The 21,312-nt window shown below is 42.6% G+C and overlaps 1 protein-coding gene across 2 annotated transcripts; it reads left to right on the top strand.

Annotated features, from left to right (window-relative positions):
- The first annotated feature begins 16,290 nt into the window (after positions 1–16,290).
- On the top strand, positions 16,291–20,782 carry LOC122619916. 2 transcript variants are annotated; one of them, XM_043797147.1, is made up of 3 exons: positions 16,292–16,633; positions 16,847–18,444; positions 19,449–20,782. In XM_043797147.1, exons 1-3 carry the CDS (start codon positions 16,523–16,525, stop codon positions 20,623–20,625), a joined length of 2,886 nt encoding a protein of 961 aa, XP_043653082.1. In that variant the 5' UTR covers positions 16,292–16,522; the 3' UTR covers positions 20,626–20,782. The 2 variants fall into 2 exon arrangements, with proteins under 2 accessions (XP_043653073.1, XP_043653082.1); XM_043797138.1 differs by having other exon boundaries at positions 16,291–18,444.
- Positions 20,783–21,312: the final 530 nt, after the last annotated feature.

Below are 21,312 nucleotides of genomic sequence, written 5' to 3' on the forward strand. Positions count from 1 at the left end.
TGTTGGCATTTTGATAGGGATAGCGATGCCCCTGAGTAGGAGCCCCAATTCCCTATATCATTTAATAGGTTGTCTAGGCTGATGTTTGTGTTTTTTTTGAAATTTATTATAAGGAAGAAGTCGTCGGCGTATGCGTTAAATTTTATTTCTTTGTATAGGGATATGATATTAGATAATTTATTAAAAGCTATGAGAAAGAGTATTACGGATATGGGTGAACCTTGGGGAATTCCATTGGATAGGGGTAGTGGGCTTGATGTATGCGGACCGACACGGACAATTATTTTTCTGTTAATCATAAAGTTTTGTATGTAGTTTATAATTTTTGGGCCTGTTTTCCATTCCTGCAGCTGGTGGATTATGGAGTGCACACCTACTCGATCGAAGGCTCTTGAAAAGTCAAGAGTGACGAGGGAGGTGTGCATTTTTGACTTCGTTATGAGGTAGTCTACATAGAGTAGACAGTCCGAAGTCGATTTGCCTTTTTTAAATCCAAATTGGTTTTCGCTAAGTAGGTTGCTATGTGTCACCAACCACCAGAGTCTTTTGGCTATAATTTTATCTAGTGTTTTTGCTATACAGCAGTTGAGAGAAATGGGTCGGTAAGACGTAGTTTTAGTTTTGTCGGTGTTAGGCTTGAGGATTGGGATGATTAGGCTTGTTTTGTAGGCTTGTGGTATGTGGCTATTAAATATTTCATTAAATAGTTTTGTTATTCTGTGTTTGGTTGTGGGGGAGCTATTTTTTATCATTTGATATGAGATTCTATTGAGTCCTGGAGCTGATCCTTTTAATGTTTGTAGCGCTGAGATGAGTTCGAGATATGTTATGTTTTTTTCAATGGTTTGGGCTATTGGAGAGGGGGTATAGTTGTGTAGGTTGTTTCTGTATTTATTGTTTCGGAACTCCTCTGAAAAGTTCCAGTCGCCGGAGAGTTCAGAAAAGTGTTGTGCGAATATGTTAGCAATTTCGTTGCTAGCTAGTGTCGTTTCGTTGTTTTCTGGGCTGGATATGGCATGAATTTGTTTTATTGGGTTAAGTCCGCAGAAACGTCTTATATTGGTCCATATTTTGGATGAGGGGGTAGTGGGATGGATGGTTGAGGTGAATGAGCTGGAAGCTTCTTTTTTTCTTTTTTTTAATTCGTACCTAAATTTTGCGTTTTTACGTCTATAGTCAATAATGTTTTCTAGGGTGATTGTACGGTTTAATTTTTTCCAAGCAAGTTGTTTTTGCTTTCGCAGTTGGTTGAGGTGCTTGTTCCACCATGGAACCCTGTAGGGATGTGCGTTTGGTGAGGTTTGTGGGATTGAAAGGTTTGCGCTATATAAAATAATTCTATTAATTTGGGCGGCTTCTTTGTTTACGTTTTGGGAGGTAGGGTATTTCTCGTTTATTTGTTGTGTATGTGCGCTGTACTGGTCCCAGTTGGCTTCTTTCAGTTTAAAAAAGGGTCTGTTGAATTTTTGTGTATTAGTCGTTGGGAATAGGGTCGTAATGATAGGAAAATGGTCGCTGCCATGAAGATCGTTTAGAATTTTCCAGTTTGCGTGAGGGGCTAGGATTGGAGAGCAGAGTGTGAGGTCGATATGTGAGTAAGTATTGTGTGTTGAAAAGTGTGTGGGAGATTTGTCGTTTAGTAGAATAAGGTGTGTATTGTCGATGAATCTTTGAGTTATTTTCCCTCGTGTATTTGTTGTTGGGGAGCCCCAAGACGGGTGCCATCCATTGAAATCTCCCGTAATTAGAGATGGTGTTTGCTGAATGTTAAATGTGTTTTGGAGTGTCTGGTCAGAAATGTTTTTGGTAGGGGAGATGTATGTGGAAAATATGTTTAGTTTTATTTTAGATTGTATGTTTATGGCTATTGCTTCTGGATCGCTTGTGATATTGAGGGTAGTGTATTGGATTGACTTATGAACTAGTAGTGCTACGCCCCCAAATCTATTGGTGGCTATATTGGTTAATAGCTTATAGTTTATTGGAGTTGGAATGGTATTAGTGTGTTGAATGTGGGTTTCTTGGAGGGAAATTATGTGTGGGGAGTATTTCTTAATGAGAATAAGGAGTTGGCTGTAGTTGTTTACGTATCCTTTTAAGTTCCATTGGATTACAGTAAGGGACATTTGGGAGGAGATAAAAGCTTATAACTTAGTTTAGGGGTGGTGTTGACGGTTTAGTTTAAGTTCTGTGTAGGGCTTAAGATTCTATATGGATTCGCTATCGCTGTTGTTAGTGTGTTTCTTTTTGTTTAGAGCTTTGGCCTTTATTTTGGATGCTTTGAGGTTAGTAGATAGGTTATTAGACTTATCTTTTGAGTAAATTTTTATTTTTAGGTCCTCTGTATGTTGTGATGAGTATGGCGTAAATGTGGGGTGGTCAGTGGGGTGGTAAGTATCCATGTCTTCTGGTTCGTCGTAGCAGTGATGATGGTGGCGTTGAAGCGGTTGGTTTGATAGTGGAGTTGTTTTGGCTGGTCCAGTTGTTGATGTCTTCGATGAAGTGGTATGTGGTGTTGATGTGGGTGTGATGTACGAATTTTGGTTTTGCGATTGGATTGTGTGTGTATTTGCGTCGATATTAGGTGCTTGAGTGTTTGTTTTTATCTGTGTTGTGCCGTTTGTGAGTGTTTTGGCATATGAGTCTCGCAATTGGAAGCCGTGTCGTTCAAAATAAATACGTTGAGCAGTTTTATGGTCTACTTTTTGTGTGGTTTTAATGGCTGTTAGTTCCTGGTTTTTTATAAAAGTGGGGCATTTGCGATCAAGTGGGCTGTGTTGATGATTGATTTCTGGGTTATTTCTGCAGTTTAAGCAGTTTTTTTCGTTTGTGCATGTTTCTCCGTCGTTTGTGTGTTTTATTTCTGAGCAATTGGTGCAGGTTTCTAGGCTTTTGCATATTGGTGCTGGGTGGCCGAAGCGAAGGCATTTTTTGCATCGGAGTGGAAGTGGAATATAGTCTCGTACTCGGACTGTTTCGTATCCGATTCGTAATATTTCAGGGAGTTTGTGTGATTCAAATGTTATAATGATCAGGCCGGTTTCAATTAAGGTGGTGTTGTTGCTATCAGAGTTAGAGTTGGGGTTTTGTCGTTTCATTATTTTTTTTACTTCAGTTACTTTTTGTGGTTTCAACTCTTGCAGAATTGTGTCTTCGTCGATATATCTAAGGTCGTTGCAATAGATAACTCCCTTAGAGAAGTTTAATGTTTTATGTTCAGTTGCTGTTACTTCCACATCTGCGATTGTTGTTAGTTTAAGGAGTTTTCTGGCTTGTAGTTCATTTTTAGTTTTTATTAATAGGCTGCCGTCTCTTGTACGTTTGCATACCTCAACTTCTCCTCCACAGGCAAAGTCCACAGATTTTTTAATGATGAAAGGTGATATTCTTTCAAGCGAGTTGTTATCTTTCCTTTTAATGACAATAAATTTTGGGTTGCCTAATTGGGATTGGTAAGATTTTGTGGTGAAATTATGAATGTCTGGTGGGTCTGTCATGATTGTTAGTTAAGGGCTTCAGCCCGAGTTATAGGTCTTGGTGTTTTTGTTGTTGTGTTTTTTTGTTTATCTTTGTGGTTTATATTTGTTTGTGCAAAGTTTTGCTGATAAGAGTTTAGGGCTTGCGCGAAGCGAGGCTTTAAACTATAGTGGCACGACTTATCTCTTCGGAGGTTGAAGTTGTACTGTATCAGACTAAATATAAATATTTACCATATATGAATACAAATAAAATTTATGAAATAATTTAAAGAGGATGGTCTTAAATAAATAATTGTTAATACCAAGATACCCTTTATTCAAATTTGAAGACAACTGAGCTATTGAAAACATAAACACATGCATTGCCATAGAGTCGTTCCCATTGTCTTGCTAGTCCCCTTCCAAGGTGAGAGTATTTCATCCGCTTTCTCTGTAATCAGCGACATGTTGGAAATGCATTTCTCTCTTTTGTGCAGTGCCATGCATATTTAAAAGCCCGTCCACACACACACACACACACACGCGCGCAGGCATTTGTAAAACTGTTTGATTGTCCTGGCAAAAGCTGCAGGCTATAGAATCCTGCCAATCCTGAACAGCTCGGTGTGCGTGGCACGTGTAAAGCAAAATTTTGTCCTTGACTTTGCCCCTTCTCCCTTTCTTTTGGGGAGTTTTGTTTAATTGCTAACTCACTCCCGCACACACGAATAAAATTCGTAATGAATGCAAATGAATGGCGGACTATGGCAGCAACAACAAACTACTAAAAAGTATTTATTATGCGCAAAAAAAGTATTTTCATCACAGCATAAGTGGGTTAAGGGAAAGTCTAGGAGAGGGGTATGTGTATATATTCCTCTGTTTGCATATTTGCCCGTGTTGGTATTTGCTTGCACGTTTAATTTAAATATTTAATTAAAATTTCGAGCGCGGATTGATTCAGACAATTAAAAATAGCGACCTCAGCAAAGTGAGTTTAATTTGGAGCTGTGCGTTAGGCTTAGTTATATGATTTGGACTCATTAGCAACGAATGTAGATGGAAGGAACCTGATAATTAGTTGAAATTATATGGACTAAGAATTTGCGTATACTTTTATAAATAAGTTTGTAAGGTCAAAAGTATAAATACATACGCACCAAATCTTCAATTAAATTTAAATAGCAATGATTGTAAAGATACTAAATAAATACTTTATATTAAAAAATTATACATTTGGATATTCCTAAACTAAACCATGTAGATGAATTTTAAATATGCTTTGATTGATCACTTGCCATTAGCAGCATTAAAACCAAAAAAAACGCTATTGTCGAGTTCCCCGACTATCAGATACTCAGCTAGTGGAAGTGCGAACGAGAAACTTAAACATGTTTTGGCATATCAATCGATATTGGCAAAATAAAAACATGAAAACAATTTAAAAATATTTTCAAAAGTGAGGGAGTGGCAGTTGTGTGTGGTTTGTGAGCAGTGGCAAAATCGGCAAGCAAACTTGCGCTGCACTTTTAAATCGACCTTCATACGGACGGACAGACAGACGGACACCTGTTCCATACTTCTAAAATACCAACAACGGGTATAATTACACACATTTTGTATTTGTGAAGTTATAATGCCTTAAATTAATTTTCAATTTGCATATATATAAATTTAATTACTGAAGCTTCTACTTTGCGTGGTATGTCGGCTAGTCTTGTTTTCTAGATATTGAAATAAATACCAGAAAGTGCGTTCCCTGCCTCTGAATTCATAATTTTTTTGTGTGCAATTAAATCTGATCCCTGGGTGTGTGTATTTGCTTGGCCATAAACATGATTAAAAATTGTTGGATGCCTATCCGCAGTTTAAATTAAACATCCCAGCCCGCAATGGCCGCAAAAACAACAGCAACATCACAAAGCACCTTGTGGCGGTCTACATGTGTGTGTGTGAGTCGGTGTGCGTGAGTGTGTGTGTTTGCCAGCATTTGTGCGTGTGTGAGGACGGTGTGTGTAGCTTTGGTCCTGTTTGCATAAGTAGGCAAGCTAAAATGCTCCGTTTCGTTTCGTTTCGCTTTTGTTTTATTTGCATTGTTCTGGGCTGCCAGGACTTTGTGGAAGGAGTTTATTTGCTCTTCGGCTTTTATGCGCGCAAATTGTTTACTCTTTTTAGTGGCTTCTATTGTGCCAGAAAACAACGGGCTAGAATAATGATTGCCGAATGCTCTGCATGCTTGCCGAGGCTTGGCTCAATATTTCAGAATTTTAATTGTTATAAAGACGTCATTGAAAAAATTTAATGTTTTCTTTTTATTTCAAAGATTGACACAATACTTCTGTAAGACTTTTGGACTTTAAATAATAAATAATTCCTATATGTATAAGTTTTTTTCTTCCTCATGTATGAGCATAACAATGAAATAATACCATATAATGCCCGTAATGTTATATCAATATAGGAAATTGTTTGTATTCTTTTACACTAATCAATAATTATTATTTAAATCACATGGGTAGCCAATTTAGTTTAAATTTTTTTGTATTTATAGGTGAAGTATTTGCTTTTTTTGTTATACCCCAACTACCCTCATCATAATTGCGGTAGTCTTAGACAAATATTACTGATTGTTAAATAGGCATAAATCTTAGTTTGAATAAATATTTAAACGCCATAAATTTTAATAAAGAACTATCACCTTCTATTAAATAAAGTGGTGGGCTTATTTTTTGACTAATAGCACCTAAAGCTAAATCAATATTACTGGATCGGCTTTAAAGACCAAATCCAACTTTAACTGTGGAAAGTAGCCAATCCGCAGGCCCATCGCCTATCCTATTATCAGCCATCTCCCACCACCAAATGCGGTAACAATGCTTTCTCCCACTTTCCTCATCCGTCGAGGCTTTTTGGTCGCTCATGAGCAAAGAAAAAGCACTTAGCACCGCTTCTTCTCTCCGCTGCATAATGGCGCATAAGCGACCACGCCTTCCGCCCCTTCATCATGCAGTACACACACATACATATGCAGCTGCTAGGATATGGTGGAGGAACAACACTTTCGCCTTAGTGTTGCATTCGCCGGCTGATGTTTGGCTAGGAAAAGCAAAAGTGCATACAAATGCGTTTCGTGTGTAGCCCCAAACTGCATTCGCTTTTTATGGTAATGCAAGGGGTTGTGGGTGGAAAATGCGATTGGCGCTTGGCATTGGGACTTGGCTGTGACTTTTATTGGCTTCTTAGGGAATTCGGAAAATGTAAACCTGGTGAGTTGCAATCTTTGCCACATACGGGATTCACTGTTAGGGTAAGTTTACTGCATTTGGCTTAGATGGCAATTGAATGGGGATTAATATACATAGATATAAATGATTCCAATTCACTCATCGTTTTATTAATAAAAATAAGGTAATGCATACTGCGAATATGTTCAAATACTTAAGCCCACAAATCTGATTTATGCCTTGAAAAGTTGATTTCTCCTAATAAAAGTTCCCATTCAATTAGGATATATTTATTGAAATAAAAGGAAAACAAATTCCGATAACTTTAGAAGTTCCCTCGGAAAATGAATTACAGCTCGAGTAAAACTTTTCCTCGCCCATCGAACAGCTGTTGACCTTCGCCTTTCAGGTCTTCTTCGGGAAAGGCCTCCACTTGACCGAAAGTTGGACCATTATGGCAAATGCACAAGCACAAAAGCGAAAGTGGAGCACAGATGTGGGGGCGAGTACATTCATATACGTATTTATATATGTATGTATGCAGAGGAAAATTCAGATACCCACATATCGATGCTGATGGCCAGCCTGCTTTTAACTTTTGTAAGTCGTCTTTGGCATTTTTGATCCACTGACCCGAAAGCCGGTCCACACGTATTCCTGCATGTATATTGATATATGAATAGGTAGAATATATGGCAGTATGCATATACATATTTGATGACCAAATGCTTTTCAATAGCAATACAACGCCAGCAACATTCAGGCACATGGCACAAAAGCCAACAACAAAGGCAAATAACCGATATATATATGTTCATACATATGGGGAACAGTGGCATGGAAATCGGAGTGGCTTGGAAAAGGGGGACGAACTGTACCTGTGTGTGTGTGGTCAGGTGTGAAGCTCTTTTGTGCCAGTGCATACAGCAAAAAGGTATTAAAAATGCTATATTGGCAATACCTCAGGATCTACAGTGGGTATGCCCCATAAAGATAAAGTGTTAGAGGATATACACATATGTGTTTGAATTAAATTTACTATTGAGTGACACCATTATAATATACGTAGGTAATTAAATTGATACAGTATATACATTATAACGTCAAAATTCGCTGTTATCGGGAATTTATTGAATTCCGTTTTCACCATGTCATAGACGAAATAAGGCCAATCAGCCCACTGTAAAGAGCAAAGAAAATATCAAATTTATTAAAAGTGAGTTTTAGTGAAGGCAACATTAAATACAAATATTTATGGCGTGCGCTAGATTTAAATTGCTGGTCAAGCAAGCATACAAAAGAAAAGAACGCTTTAATGAATTCCCTTGTAGGCATAATCCACTGTACTAATCCCCGATGTAGCCCAGCATTTCATATGCATATTTAAATACTTTCTGAGCGGACGCTTTGTTATGCAGCATAAATAACCAAAACTAGAGGTGGGTAAGCCCTTAAATTTATGCCAAACTAATGCCAGTCCCTGGGAAATGGCTTTCTCTTCAGTTCCATCAGCCAGCAGTGGGCTTTGAGCGGGCTTAGTCCTTGTCCTGCAAAATGTTGTTAGCTTTATCCTGTCGATTGTCGCTGTTGAAGCTATAAAATAGACCGGTTATTATAAATTGCCATTCGTGGCCGGGCGAACAATAAAAAAAAGCTTGTTTTTTCGTTGCTGGCTATCTTTCTTTTATGGTCGTGTTCTATGCAAATGTTTGCATATTTATTAAAAATAGCAAAGATTTTGATATAATCCGTTGCATTTAATTGACTGCAACTAACAACTGAAAAATGCCATGTGGGTCACCCGAGAGTCCTTTATAAGGACAAAAAACATGGGATAAAAAAACGAGAGGCTGCTGGGGTGGTAGATTATGGGTTGTATGGCCAATAATTCATGACTGTGCACAATAGATGGGTGGGAAATGCATTGAAAGGCTTTTAATGGGGCGAGGATCGGGAACTGTATTTATTTGCATTCTCTGATCCGTTACAATTTCAATTATGAGAAATGGGCCGATATGTGTTTGCATTTCATTTCGTCGAGTGAGCTCAATGATGACAATCATAAAGAGTCCTTTTTTTTATGTCGCTCCCAGCAGGATAAGCTGTAAACACTGCAAGCTTACATATTGATATGCAATCTCGTACTCTAATGCATTGGTCATAACTTATGTTTTGTAATCTTCCCTTCGGTGTTTTATAGTGATTAATTTCCTTTCGATCGAATGCTTTAATAAATCATACGATTATTAATTCTGAACCTAAAACTGATTCCCTGTTTAACTAAACAATGGTAAATAATCAAGTTTGTTTGCGAGCAAAAAGTTGCTCAATCTGTATCACAATCCCTCCGCAAGGACTTCATTTTGTCACTGGCAGCGCTAATAAACAAAGGCTTTCAGTTGGCTGATTATTGCCATTGAACTGAAAACCCGGCTGCCTGCGACAAAGTAGAAATGTAAGGAGAGTCGAAATCCTTGACGAACCAGGAGGAGAGTGCTACGCCATCCGCCATTCGCCATCCGCTATCCGTTATCTGTTATCTGTTAGTTTAGCTGCCACTACATGTTGTTTCAAAGTTTTCCCGGAGCAATCAGCTGGGTGGGCGGAGGAATGGGGCCGAGGGCTTTCCAACGGCTGATGTTGATGCTGCAATTGGAAAAGTCAACGGCTGTGTGCAATGCCAGAGGCAATATTGTCTCTTTGGCTGGAAGGCGGGCAGATATAAGGGAAATTGAAAACAGAATTGCAGACGGCAGGCAGGTGGAAACTAAAGGAAATGCAATCAAGTCGGTTACTGTCTGAGTTTTCCTTGTTGTCATAAAAGGATTTCTACCAAGATTTTTACCAGCTTCCCTGCAGTAAGGATGTTTGATATAGAAATACCTTGGAATGGCTCAACTGTTATAATTGGTCAAGATAATCCCCCTAAAACTCCATGATGGTGATGATCATGATCGTGAAATGAACTGTTATAAGCTTGATATAATTTTTTGAAAACAGTATATAAAATGAATAGAACATGTTCCCTTCATTTAAAAATACATCTTAATTAGGATTTCCGAGTCATGCTGATGACAAATTTGGATTAGCTTAGCCTTAGAAATATTTAAATAGATTTTTAAACTTAAATTAAGTTTTATTCAACAAAAATTAGTCAGCAAAAATAAATTGTTTATGGAAGAATGCATATACTTGGCAGAAATACAATCAACAATCAGCATGTTTGATTTGTGCATAATAGCCGTTTCTAAAAAATTCTTGGCTGCAGAATGCATGTGTAATTTTTGCATTCGGATTTGGTAACTATTTGCGCAAACTGAATGTAAATTCCAATGGAATTTGGCCCAATCGCTGGCATCGCCATACAGTTAAAAATATTGCAGGATCCGCAAGCCTGTGACCGCCAACCACCGATTCAAGTGCAAATCGAATCAGCCTGGCGTGAAAACGCGCCAGGAAATCGCAAGCCAACAAAAAAGTGAAAACGGAAAAAAACGGAATGTGTATATATTATGTTATTATTGAGTTTTTGTGCGCTGAAAGTCCTTTGGCGTAGGGAAAACTGTATTTAGCCAAGGGCTGCTGTTGTGTGCATTTTTTGTGGAAAACTTGCCACTTCAGCTGAAAGAGCAAATCAAATTTCCGGACCAAAATCCTTTCCTTGGCCAAAACCCACTTTCCGTCATTAAAGTTGCATCTGCTCGTCCTCGACGACGTTGCCATGGCATTTCAGTTGGAACCTGGACAATTAGTTGTGCTGCTGCCGTTGCAGCCTTCGATCCCGAAATCTGTTCCAATTTCGGTGATTTCCCAGCAGCCTCACCTGCCACTCCATTTCATTTTCAGACCATCAGCGAGGACTCCGACTAAATAATCAATAACTGTCACACAAAACCAATTCGGGCTCCTGGCACCCGAAACTTTCCGGCTGACAAAAGTTCGGTGTGTCCAAAACACAGCCAACAAATAAAGTGCCGCGCTGTTTTCATTTGTTTTGATTGAGGTTGGCATCTTGTTCAAGCAAATGAAGGTGAATGCTTGCCCAATGATTGCCCAATGAAAAATGGAATATTGAATTACACCAGCACTGAGGTGAATGTGAAGGTCCTTACGGTTGGATAAGTTAATTTGGTTCGGCCGGTTTGAACTAATTGGCTGTGGGTTGACAACTCATGAAAAACTGTTGATATTTAACAACAACATTTACCATTTAAATGTGCAAAAAGCGATAATACACTTGTGGCTTTTGGTGCGATGGCCCAGCTAGCGTAGACAAAAATGCGGATTAGGCTCTCTGCATTTTCCCAAAAAATCATCCGCACAATCGACCGTCCTTCCCAAATATCTGCAACATTAATTTAATTTCTAAAACACATCCCCCTGTCGGTTGGTCCAAATGGAATGGCATCCCTCAACTCCCACATTAAAATGGAACCATTCGATTCTATGGCCTTACCTTGCGGCAGTTGATTTTGGTTACGCCCTCTTCTCGGCCTAAAAATATGCTGATCAACTTTTCTTGGCTTTTTTCGGCTGACATTTGCACATTTTATGGTCCATGGCCACAATTTAATGTACGATGTGCTTTGTTGGGCCGCTCTTGTTGTTGTCGTCAATGCCGTTCTCATTTTCGTTGTGGGCTAATTTAATATTGTGCTTTGTATGATTTTCACATATTATCAAGAAGTTTTATTGCGGCAATTGAACACGTTGTCAGAGGGACTTGACTCCGCATCGTCGTAAAATTGAAGCACCCCCAGTATTTTTGGATATTTATGTTAAGGATATTGTAAACGTGTACTGGTGTGTGCGTATACGTAATATGCGGGCGGCCCTGCGGCTCTGCTTTCTTGTTGTTGTTGGTTCGGTCTGTTTACTTTTATTGGCATTCGGTATTATTGGTTATTGGGCAGGGATACTTAGGGTATAGGGATCGGAAAAGGTGCGCGTGCCTGTCTAGCTGCCGGTTATAATTTAACTTTTATTTCTCTATTTATGGCTTAATAAGACACACGTTCGCGAGGCTTCCCAAGCCAAGGATGCTTATCGGCAACTTAAGCCAACAACTTTTTTATGGCCGGGTCAAGATAAACGCTTATTTAATTGCCACACACAAAACTTTCACAGCGTTGACAATACACTAACCCCTTTATCAGTGGCAATAAATTTATATTTGCCTATGGTAATAATTACCTTATTGATTGTGCCAGACCATCACGAGTGATTTATCATGCCCAATAAATGTCAAACTCAACATAAACTTGAGTCTGAGTGCGGCTACTTGTAATGCATAAATATAAATGCTCTCTCATCTGAAGTTTCTCATGCCTGACTTTTGGCGATTAAGAAAAAATTATTCACCTATGGTGAATTCCCAAGGAAATTTAATTCGATAAATTTTATATTTCCTAATTAGGGAGAATTCTTTCAGTATGTATTCAGTATTCACTTGTATTTAAATAAATGTATATAAATAAACATAACTGGTAAAGCAGTCGTTTTATTTTTCATAAAATGTTATAATATATTTCTATTAGATAAATAAAATGTATAAAATTTAATATATTCAAAATTTTGTAGTTTTCCTAAAACTAGCTATAATTGCTAGCATTTTAAATTACTTTTTTTTTTGTGATGTAAATTTATTTTTACCTATTTGGGTTAAAGTAAAGAAAAGGGTAGTACTGCTACTGACGAACCGGGTGATTAAATGCAGTGACGCTTTTTGGCATATTTTCGGTCCCCCTGCAGGAATGCCTCACTTAAAATCAACAGCAAATGGCAGGACAAATGTTGACAAAGAAAGGAAACTAATAGCAAACAACAGCCAGTGAAGTGGTCCTTGACGAAAACGAGAGCGAGCTAGGGTCGGCGTAGTTGAAAGGATGCAGCGGAGCAAATAGCGGGAGAGCAAGGACTAGGCCTAGTTTGGGAATTCGTCCTGAAACTGCAGCTGACCGCAGGTCGTGGTTGGGGGGAAAAGCTGGGATAGCCATACTTTCCAGGCTCCCGCGAGACTTCTCCTCGAGCCAAGACTCTTGAGAAATAACGCTTAGCTACTGCTTTACCGCGGCTCTTGCTTTTTATTTTTCTGGCATTTTGCTGGAAGTTTCCCCACTCACTAGTTCATTCGCCAGTTGTTTTTCCCCTTTTTTGTTTTTAGCTGGTAAGGTCTATTATGCTTGCGAAAATTGCTTTACAGCTGCAAAACAATGCGGCAAAAAAGGTTACACAGCACAAAAAGAAATAAACACAAAAATGAATAATGACAGCGAGCTGGAGGGAATAGTCTAGAGATTACTTTTAACTCCGTTTGCTCTTTGGTGATAATAATGAGAATCCCGAACACTCTTTCAGTGATAAAATCAGATTGTTAGTAAGATAAACATTATAAACATAAGACAAAAAAAAAGTCAGAATTTTTAATCTATAAAAATAAATGTGCAAAACCAACTCCTTCAAATCGAAGAATATTAAACTGGATTCTTTTCAAATTTATTTCTTTTAGTTTAACCAAACCTACGCGTATAACTGCACTGCAACATTTTTAACTGAGTTAACGATTCCAGTTCCCTCTACTTCCGCGTATTATAGAAATAGCTAAGACATAATCCCCTATCCCCGAGTAAGGGTATTAAAAGGGAATTTACTATCAAAGTCTCCGAACAGCAGAAGTGAAATAATATTTGCCCCAAACCTGGGGGGAGGAAAATCGGCTGGGGAAGTGCAGCTAAAATAATTTGCGCATAATGAAGCCGGAAGTGTGAATGCAAAGAATACAAGGAAAGTGGAAGAAAGAACTTCATTATCTGTGCGAAGCAGCTCGTCGAGTGGAAATTCAGGCTTGGTCGAGGCATTCAAGCTGGGAAAATTACACAAAAATCTTTGCCGGGATTTTCTAATTAAAGTTTCAGCAAGCGAAACGCGGCGCCAAAGTGAAATTAATGGCACTGCCATTTTGCCCAGACCGGGTTTTCCCATTTTCCCCCATTTGCTTGTATGCTTGGTTGTGTGTGTGTATATGTGGCTTTATGAAGTCAACGATGGCAGCATTTTGGGCCACTTAATCTGTTCTCTCAGCCGAGCTCAGCCTTATCCCCGCTTCTGCCCCGACACCTCTGTGTGTGCGTAATTTATTTGCAATCAATGCGGTCCGAAAGGACATTATTTTTACATTAAAGCAAGGGCTAAGAATGTGTGCGAGAGAGAAGCTACAAAAGTTGGCAAAAAATCCGTGCCAAAAACCAAAAACCAAGTTTGCCAACATTTGGCAGCTGTCACATAATACATCTCGCACCGAGTAAGCATAACTTATGGACTTCTAATAGGAACGGATTAGTTTAAGTAATGCCGACAAAATAGGGATTTTCCTTTTAGCACATTTGTTTGACGAAAATATTTAATGTGGTCTTCAATTGTACTACCATTTATTAATTAATAATAATATTATTATATAAATTATTATATAAAATGGTCAAAACTTGTAATAACAAGATATAAATACTGTGTCATGGAGAACTGGCTTCCAAATTTTATATCTGAAACTTAGTATGTTCTATTGAGTTCGGATTTAAGTGTTTGTTTGAAGAACACAATATCTATGCAAATCTTGGATATACATTTTCAATCAGTGACATGTGACATATAACATTTGTGAGTTGTAAAAGCCCACGTTAATGCGAGTTTCATTGGGCTGAACGTGCCAAACAGGGGCCATTGCTCCCGATTTTCTGTATGTCTGTGTGTGTGTGGTTGCGTCAGAAAGAACTGACAAACTCCATGGAAAGTTTCTCCAACTCCGGGCACGTATCGTGTGTCATAAGCAGGGAAAGCGGCTTTTGGAAGCGACAACGGCAATGGAAAACTGCAGCGGACACCGCAGCTCTGCAGTTGGAAATGAAATTATTAACCCCGCTGCAATGCAACATAAATAGGATTAGTGTCTGCAGCAAATGCACAAGAAGAACAAACACGACTTGGACTTGGTTGACGAAGGAGGCGCCGTAGAAAGGCCACAACAAAGGCAACCAACCAACCAACCAACAACACAGCCAGCCAGCAGCATTTGCATTTGCATGTTGCATACTTCACGGCGTAGTGCTCACATATGATAAACGGCAACGACAATCCCACAACCACAGAGCCACACACATACACACACTCGTATATGTATCTGTGTCTGCGGGTATTTCCCTTTTTCAGTATCTGCTTCGTACTCGTACTCGTGCTCGTTTTTCTTTGTTTTGGCCGGGCAAAAATGCAGCTGAGTATTTTTAGCTACATGCAAAAACTTCATTTCATTTCTGCGGCTGTAGTCCAGTGTATTGACCCCTAAACGCCCTCCACTCTCACACTCACATACACCCACACTCACACCCACAGCCCCACGTAAGTGACAAAGCCATTCCATTTTACTCCCACCCCCTTTCATTTCGACACCATCGCGGTTTTTGCAAGCATTTTGTTTGCTTTGCGGTTTCTGTTCCCGTTTCCCACTCTGCTTCTCTCTGGAATCCGACTTTAAAAAACTCACTTTCCTATCCAAAAGTCAACTGCTCTGAGCCCAATCGAGTATTTGACCAGCCGGGCAGGTTAATTTAAGTATGTATGCATCGTTTATTCATAATTAAGGCATCACTGGATCGATTTGCCCAACAGGCACTTGCAGCAGCCTCGATATTTGCCACTTGAAATCGAATCAATGATTCCAGTGCAATGCCAACGGCTAGTCAACAAGCCGATTTTCGTTGCGAAATCCGTAAAAAAGAGTTTGTGATATAATAAATATTTGTCTGTTTTCCGTTGAACAAAAATACTATTTTTATGTGTTTTAAAAGAATTTTTGGTTGACGAACTATAATTCTTGTAGTTGAATATGAGTATTTTAAAAAATTTATAGTTTCTTGATATATAATGCATTTTATTGTTCTTTTATCCTCTAAAAAATGTTACCTACATACCTATGTACATACATGAAATTTAAAATTTATATAACTCAAGTAGTACTACACTAGAAGGAGCAGCAGGTGCCTGGCGAAAAGGCCACCAAGATAGGAACTCGGCAGGCATGCGGTTCGGGCTTGAAAAATTAACGCGGAAATGCCAAAATGTTGTGCATACGCCCCGTTGCCTGCATGCAAATTTCATGTATTAAGCCAGGCAAGAGGCAGTGTCGCGCAGGGGGTGAAACCGGGAACTTGTTGTGTTTGGCTTGCATGGTTGACGGCCATAATTGCAACATGCCGCACAAACACATACACGCGCGCATCGCAGTGGGCGATTTGAGACTCCAGCCAAGTCAAACAAACCGCGGGGCATAACCAAAAACAAAAAGGCTGAAAAAACAGAAACCCAAAATTCTAGCTATGCCAAAGTTTGGCATGGTCGAGGGGGAGAGGGAAGTCTGTTGCGGAACTCCTGGCTGGGTGTTGTTATGACTTAATGTGGCCAAGACAAGGAGATTTAGGAAGTCACTGGCAGAAAAAGTATTAGGTTACTATAAAAATAATTATATCGAATTTATATATTTGGTCAGAACTTTATTGAGAGACACTAAATCAAAATGTTATACATTTTCTGAAAACCCGTCAGGGTTTATCTATCAAAACTGACTTGTTTCTTTCTTCGCTTGCTTTACACTCATTTATTTATTTGTAGTGGCGCTTCAACGGGAATATAAAGGGACCCTTCCCTTAGTTCATTAAGCTGTCCGCAGTTCTGAGTTTACGACAGCCGCACTAACCACGTTCCATTTTTCCTGCTCTTTGCAGACCTGAGGCGGCACCACACCAGGACAGCAATCGGGCTACTCATCCGGAATCATTCTAGTCCGAGTATGCGATGGCAGCGGGAAGAGCAGCCGCGACGCTGGAGGCTCCGGGTCCGGGTCCGCCCAGCGGTCAGGACATAGCCAGCGACAACAGCGCCCAGCGCCGCACGCTGGCGACGAAGGTGCGTCGAAAAGGGCCACGCCCCCAGCGGCGCCTGCACCCGCCCCTGCGCCCCCGCCTGCCGCTCCACTTGCACCTGCTACTGTGGCTGCTGTGCTGCTGCTCCCAGCTGGGCCAGCTGAGGGCCGAGTGCCCGGCGGTGTGCGAGTGCAAGTGGAAGAGCGGCAAGGAGTCCGTCTTGTGCCTTAACGCCAACCTAACCCACATCCCGCAGCCGCTGGACGCGGGAACCCAGCTGCTGGACCTCAGCGGCAATGAGATCCAAGTAATACCCGACGATAGCTTCGCGGCGGCCCAGTTGCTCAACCTGCAGAAGGTGTACCTGGCCAGGTGTCACCTCCGGATGATCGAGCGCCACGCCTTCCGTAAGCTGATCAACCTGGTGGAGCTGGATCTAAGCCAGAACCTGCTCTCGGCCATACCCTCGCTGGCCCTCTACCACGTCTCAGAGCTAAGGGAGCTCCGACTGAGTGGCAACCCCATACTTCGGGTGCCGGACGATGCATTTGGTCATGTCCCACAACTGGTGAAGCTGGAGCTGAGCGACTGCCGCCTGTCGCACATCGCAGTGCGAGCATTTGCCGGGCTGGAGAGCAGTCTGGAGTGGCTGAAGCTGGACGGCAATCGGTTGAGCGAGGTCAGGAGTGGCACCATCACCTCGCTGGCCTCACTGCATGGCCTGGAGTTGGCCCGCAATGCCTGGAATTGCAGCTGCTCCTTGCGTCCTTTGAGGGCCTGGATGCTGCAGCAAAATATACCCAGTGGCATACCGCCAACATGTGAGTCTCCTCCAAGGTTGTCCGGCAGGGCCTGGGATAAGCTCGATGTGGACGACTTTGCTTGTGTTCCACAAATTGTGGCCACAGACACCACAGCCCACGGAGTGGAGGGCAGGAACATAACCATGAGCTGTTACGTGGAAGGAGTTCCCCAACCGGCTGTCAAGTGGCTGCTTAAAAACCGACTGATAGCCAATCTCAGTGCCGGCGGGGATGGAGACTCCGATTCGGAGCCCAGAACAGCGGCAGCGACGCAGGGGAGGAAGACCTATGTGGTCAACATGCTGAGGAACGCCTCGAACCTGACCATTCTCACGGCTGACATGCAGGATGCCGGGATATATACGTGTGCGGCGGAGAATAAGGCTGGAAAAGTGGAGGCCAGCGTGACTCTGGCTGTATCCCGAAGACCCCCGGAAGCTCCCTGGGGCGTAAGAATCATCCTGCTGGGGGCTGTAGCCGCCCTGCTCCTCGTGGGTGGATCCTCCTTTGCGGCCATTTGCTTGTGTTCCCTGCAGAGGCGAAGAAAACTGCGGCTCTGGAACTCTGTGCCTCCGGTGAGGCGAAGTGAGAGCTACGAGAAGATCGAGATGACGGCCAGGACGAGACCGGATCTGGGGGGAGGGGCAAGTTGCGGCGGCGGCAGTGCCACGGGCGCCGGACTCTTTCACGATGCCGAGGAGCAGGGCTATCTGCGGGCAGCTCATACGCCACTGAATGGCAACGATGCCGGGCAGGCGGCGGCCATCGTAAATCCAAGTGCAGGAAGTGTGCAGCGGAGAAATGGGGACTACCTGCACGTGTCCACCCACTGCGATGACGAGGAGGAGGAGCAACAGCTGCACCACCACCCACAGCCACAGCCCGCGAGCCAGCACCACCCCCATCCCAATCAGCAGCAGCACCAGCAGCAGCAGCAGCATCAGCAGAGGAAGGGCTCCCAGGGCCATGTTGTCTCCGCATCCGGGGCGAATAATTCAGCACCGCTGGAGGAAACGGATCTGCACATACCGCGCCTCATCGACATCGGCGGGTAAGTTGCCCAACACCGGGCGAAAAGTGGGCGAGTACTTCCAATTGAAAACATTGAAATAGGTTTTAATTTTAGATGCTTTTAATTTCATTTGTCGGTGTTCAATATATGCTTAGATTTCACTGAAAGCTACAATCTATTGGTTATATTGCCTCATTACGGTTACCAGGTTTTCTTCACTCAGTGTATGCCTCGGGTGCCCTTTGTTTCTGCGGTTCTCGTTACTTCGAGTGGCAATTGTCCTCCGACCGGGCGTCCGTGTCCCTGTCAAAGAGCTGTCATGCTCGAGTGCGGAACGCGCCCGGATCTCCGTATTGCGTCCGTATTATGGGCAACACTTGACACTTCCACTCTGAGCTCGGGCCTCCTTTCCGAAAAACCCCACGCCCGCGTCCATGCCCACGCCCATTGCCCAACAGCCATCCGCCTCCATCTCCGGCGACTATGAGAACGCGCGTGCTAATGACGCGCGAAATATGCGAGCACATCCACATTCAACGTCCAGCCCCCCGCACCCAACCTTCAGCATCCAAGACCACATCCACATTCAACGTCCAGCCCCCCGCACCCAACCTTCAGCATCCAAGACCACATCCACATCCACATCCTCAAACACACGATCCGGACGGAGAAGTGGTTTATTTCGGGCACACTGAGAACTCACTCTGCCTGATTGGCGCTTGTCATGTAAAAGGAATTCATCCGCGGTCGCGAGTACGAGTGCGGGTTAATGGATGTGCGGTGCCGGCTATCTTCATGGACGAGGACACTGCCGAGTAACGAGAATCTGAAAAGTCGAGCACTTAACCAATATAGGATGCAGGCAATTACTTGGGCTGAACAAACAAAAGAGAGCAACTTTAATTGATTTTGGAATTATACAAATTATTATTATTCATTTCTAAAATAGTTATCCTTTCCAAAAATATATTCTCGTCCTGCCCTTGTTTTTTTTTCTTAGCAGCTTATGAAGTAGATTTAATCATATCTTACTTTTTTTTCAGCACCGATTCCGCATCGAGCTCGATCTCCAGCCAGGTAGACGCTGCCGCCCGCTTAGCGGGCTACGCCGGACACACCTGGAAGACCACACCCATTGCCACCACCAAGATCAATTCCCCGCACAGCAAGCCGGTGACCTCGGCGGCACCGTCGTCTCTGAATACGCAGGCCACGCCCTACGCCCACTATGGAAACCACACGGCAGACGAAATCGCCACCTCGGTGTTCTGTAGCGAGGGGCAGGAGAGCGACCTGTTCGATAGCAACTATCCGGATCTGCTGGACATAGCCAAGTATGCGGTGGCCCAGGCGCAGCAGGAAGGTCGGGGTCAGGGGTATGCCCAGGCCACGACCACTCCCAATGGGGGCTTGTGCACGCTCCCGCGGAAACTAAAGACCAGTGGGAAGTACTTCCGCAACTCCTCGGACAGCCAATCCCCCCTGCTGGCGGATAACTCCAGTAAATATGGCAGTAGCACTCTGGGCGATGGAAGCTTCCTGAACGAAGCGATGGGTCTGGGCAGAAGGTATTCCGCGGAGTCGAGTTATGCCAACTATTCGAGCACGGCCACCTACACGGGCGGCGGCCAGCGGGCCAATAGTTTCCTCAACCTGGTGCAAAGTGGCGCCCACAAGGGCAATCCGCCGGGTCTGCTGCCGGGTCACCTGGGCCAGAAGCCCAGCCTGCCCTCGAGTCCGGTGCAGCATCAGCGATCTCTGTCGAGTGCGGCCACGCCCCTCTTGGACTTCTCAGCCCTGGCATCTAGGGCCGCCGGAGCGGCTAACTCATCGGTGGCCGCCTATGATTACCATGCCGCGCAGCTGGAGAGATTCCTGGAAGAGTACCGTAACCTGCAGGATCAGCTGTGCAAGATGAAGGAGACCTGCGATACAATCCGAAAAAAGGAGACTCCTCTGCGAGTGGCCATTGGCCAGTCGGCTGCGCAGCTGGCGGACCCCGTGATGTACAGTGCAGCCTCGCACAGTCCAAAGCCGCCGGCGACCAGCAATCTGAAGACGAAGACCCTTCTCCCAGGACAACCACCCGATCCACCCCCCTACTGGCTACACCGAAACGCCATGCTGAAGCGGCTGAATGGCGATGGCAGTGGTGGTGCCAATGGCTCAGGTGGATCTCCCGCCTCTCCACAGCCCGGACAGGATATTTTCAAGAGCTAATCGCAATCGTGTACAGCCGATGGATTAAGTGATAGGACAGGAGGAGACTTCGAGGGACTTTGGTCCGCCGAAGAGGGCAGGAGCTTGCAGGAATCTCAGAGTCTGTTGTCAATACTTAGAAGCTTATAATTTAATACATATATTTTATATAGTTTTACACTCCTAATCTTCTAAATTGATCAAATACCAGCTCAACAAAAAAAAAACAATGACAAAAGAATATCTTTTTAAGCTATTTGTACACTTCTTAAAACTAAAACATTTAGATTTACTTTTACGTCCTATTTATGAGTTGACAGTATCAATGTTACCCTTATCTTATAATTCATACGTCATATCTATGAGTTGAGTATCAATGTTACCCTTATCTTATAATTGGTTCTGTAAATTATCACTTTTTTAACAACGAAGTACACATTTTCCCTGCAAGCTCCTCCCTGTCGACTTTAATGCATTTGTCTGCATAGTTAGCTAGATAGCTAGAGGACATTGAACTGGTTCGATACCCAGCCCCTCTGTTGTATTATAGAAACACTTTTCCACTCTTTATACTCGCTACTATGCAATATTAATTACGATTCGGAGAAGCCGGAGGTCGGACAACATAAGATATTGTAAGTGTATAGACAGCAATCCCTTAGAAAAAGATACTTTCACGAAAACACCTATTGAATCCTTAATCCTAGA

The sequence above is a fragment of the Drosophila teissieri genome, chromosome 2L (assembly GCF_016746235.2).
Source record: "Drosophila teissieri strain GT53w chromosome 2L, Prin_Dtei_1.1, whole genome shotgun sequence".
NCBI lineage: Eukaryota > Metazoa > Arthropoda > Insecta > Diptera > Drosophilidae > Drosophila > Drosophila teissieri.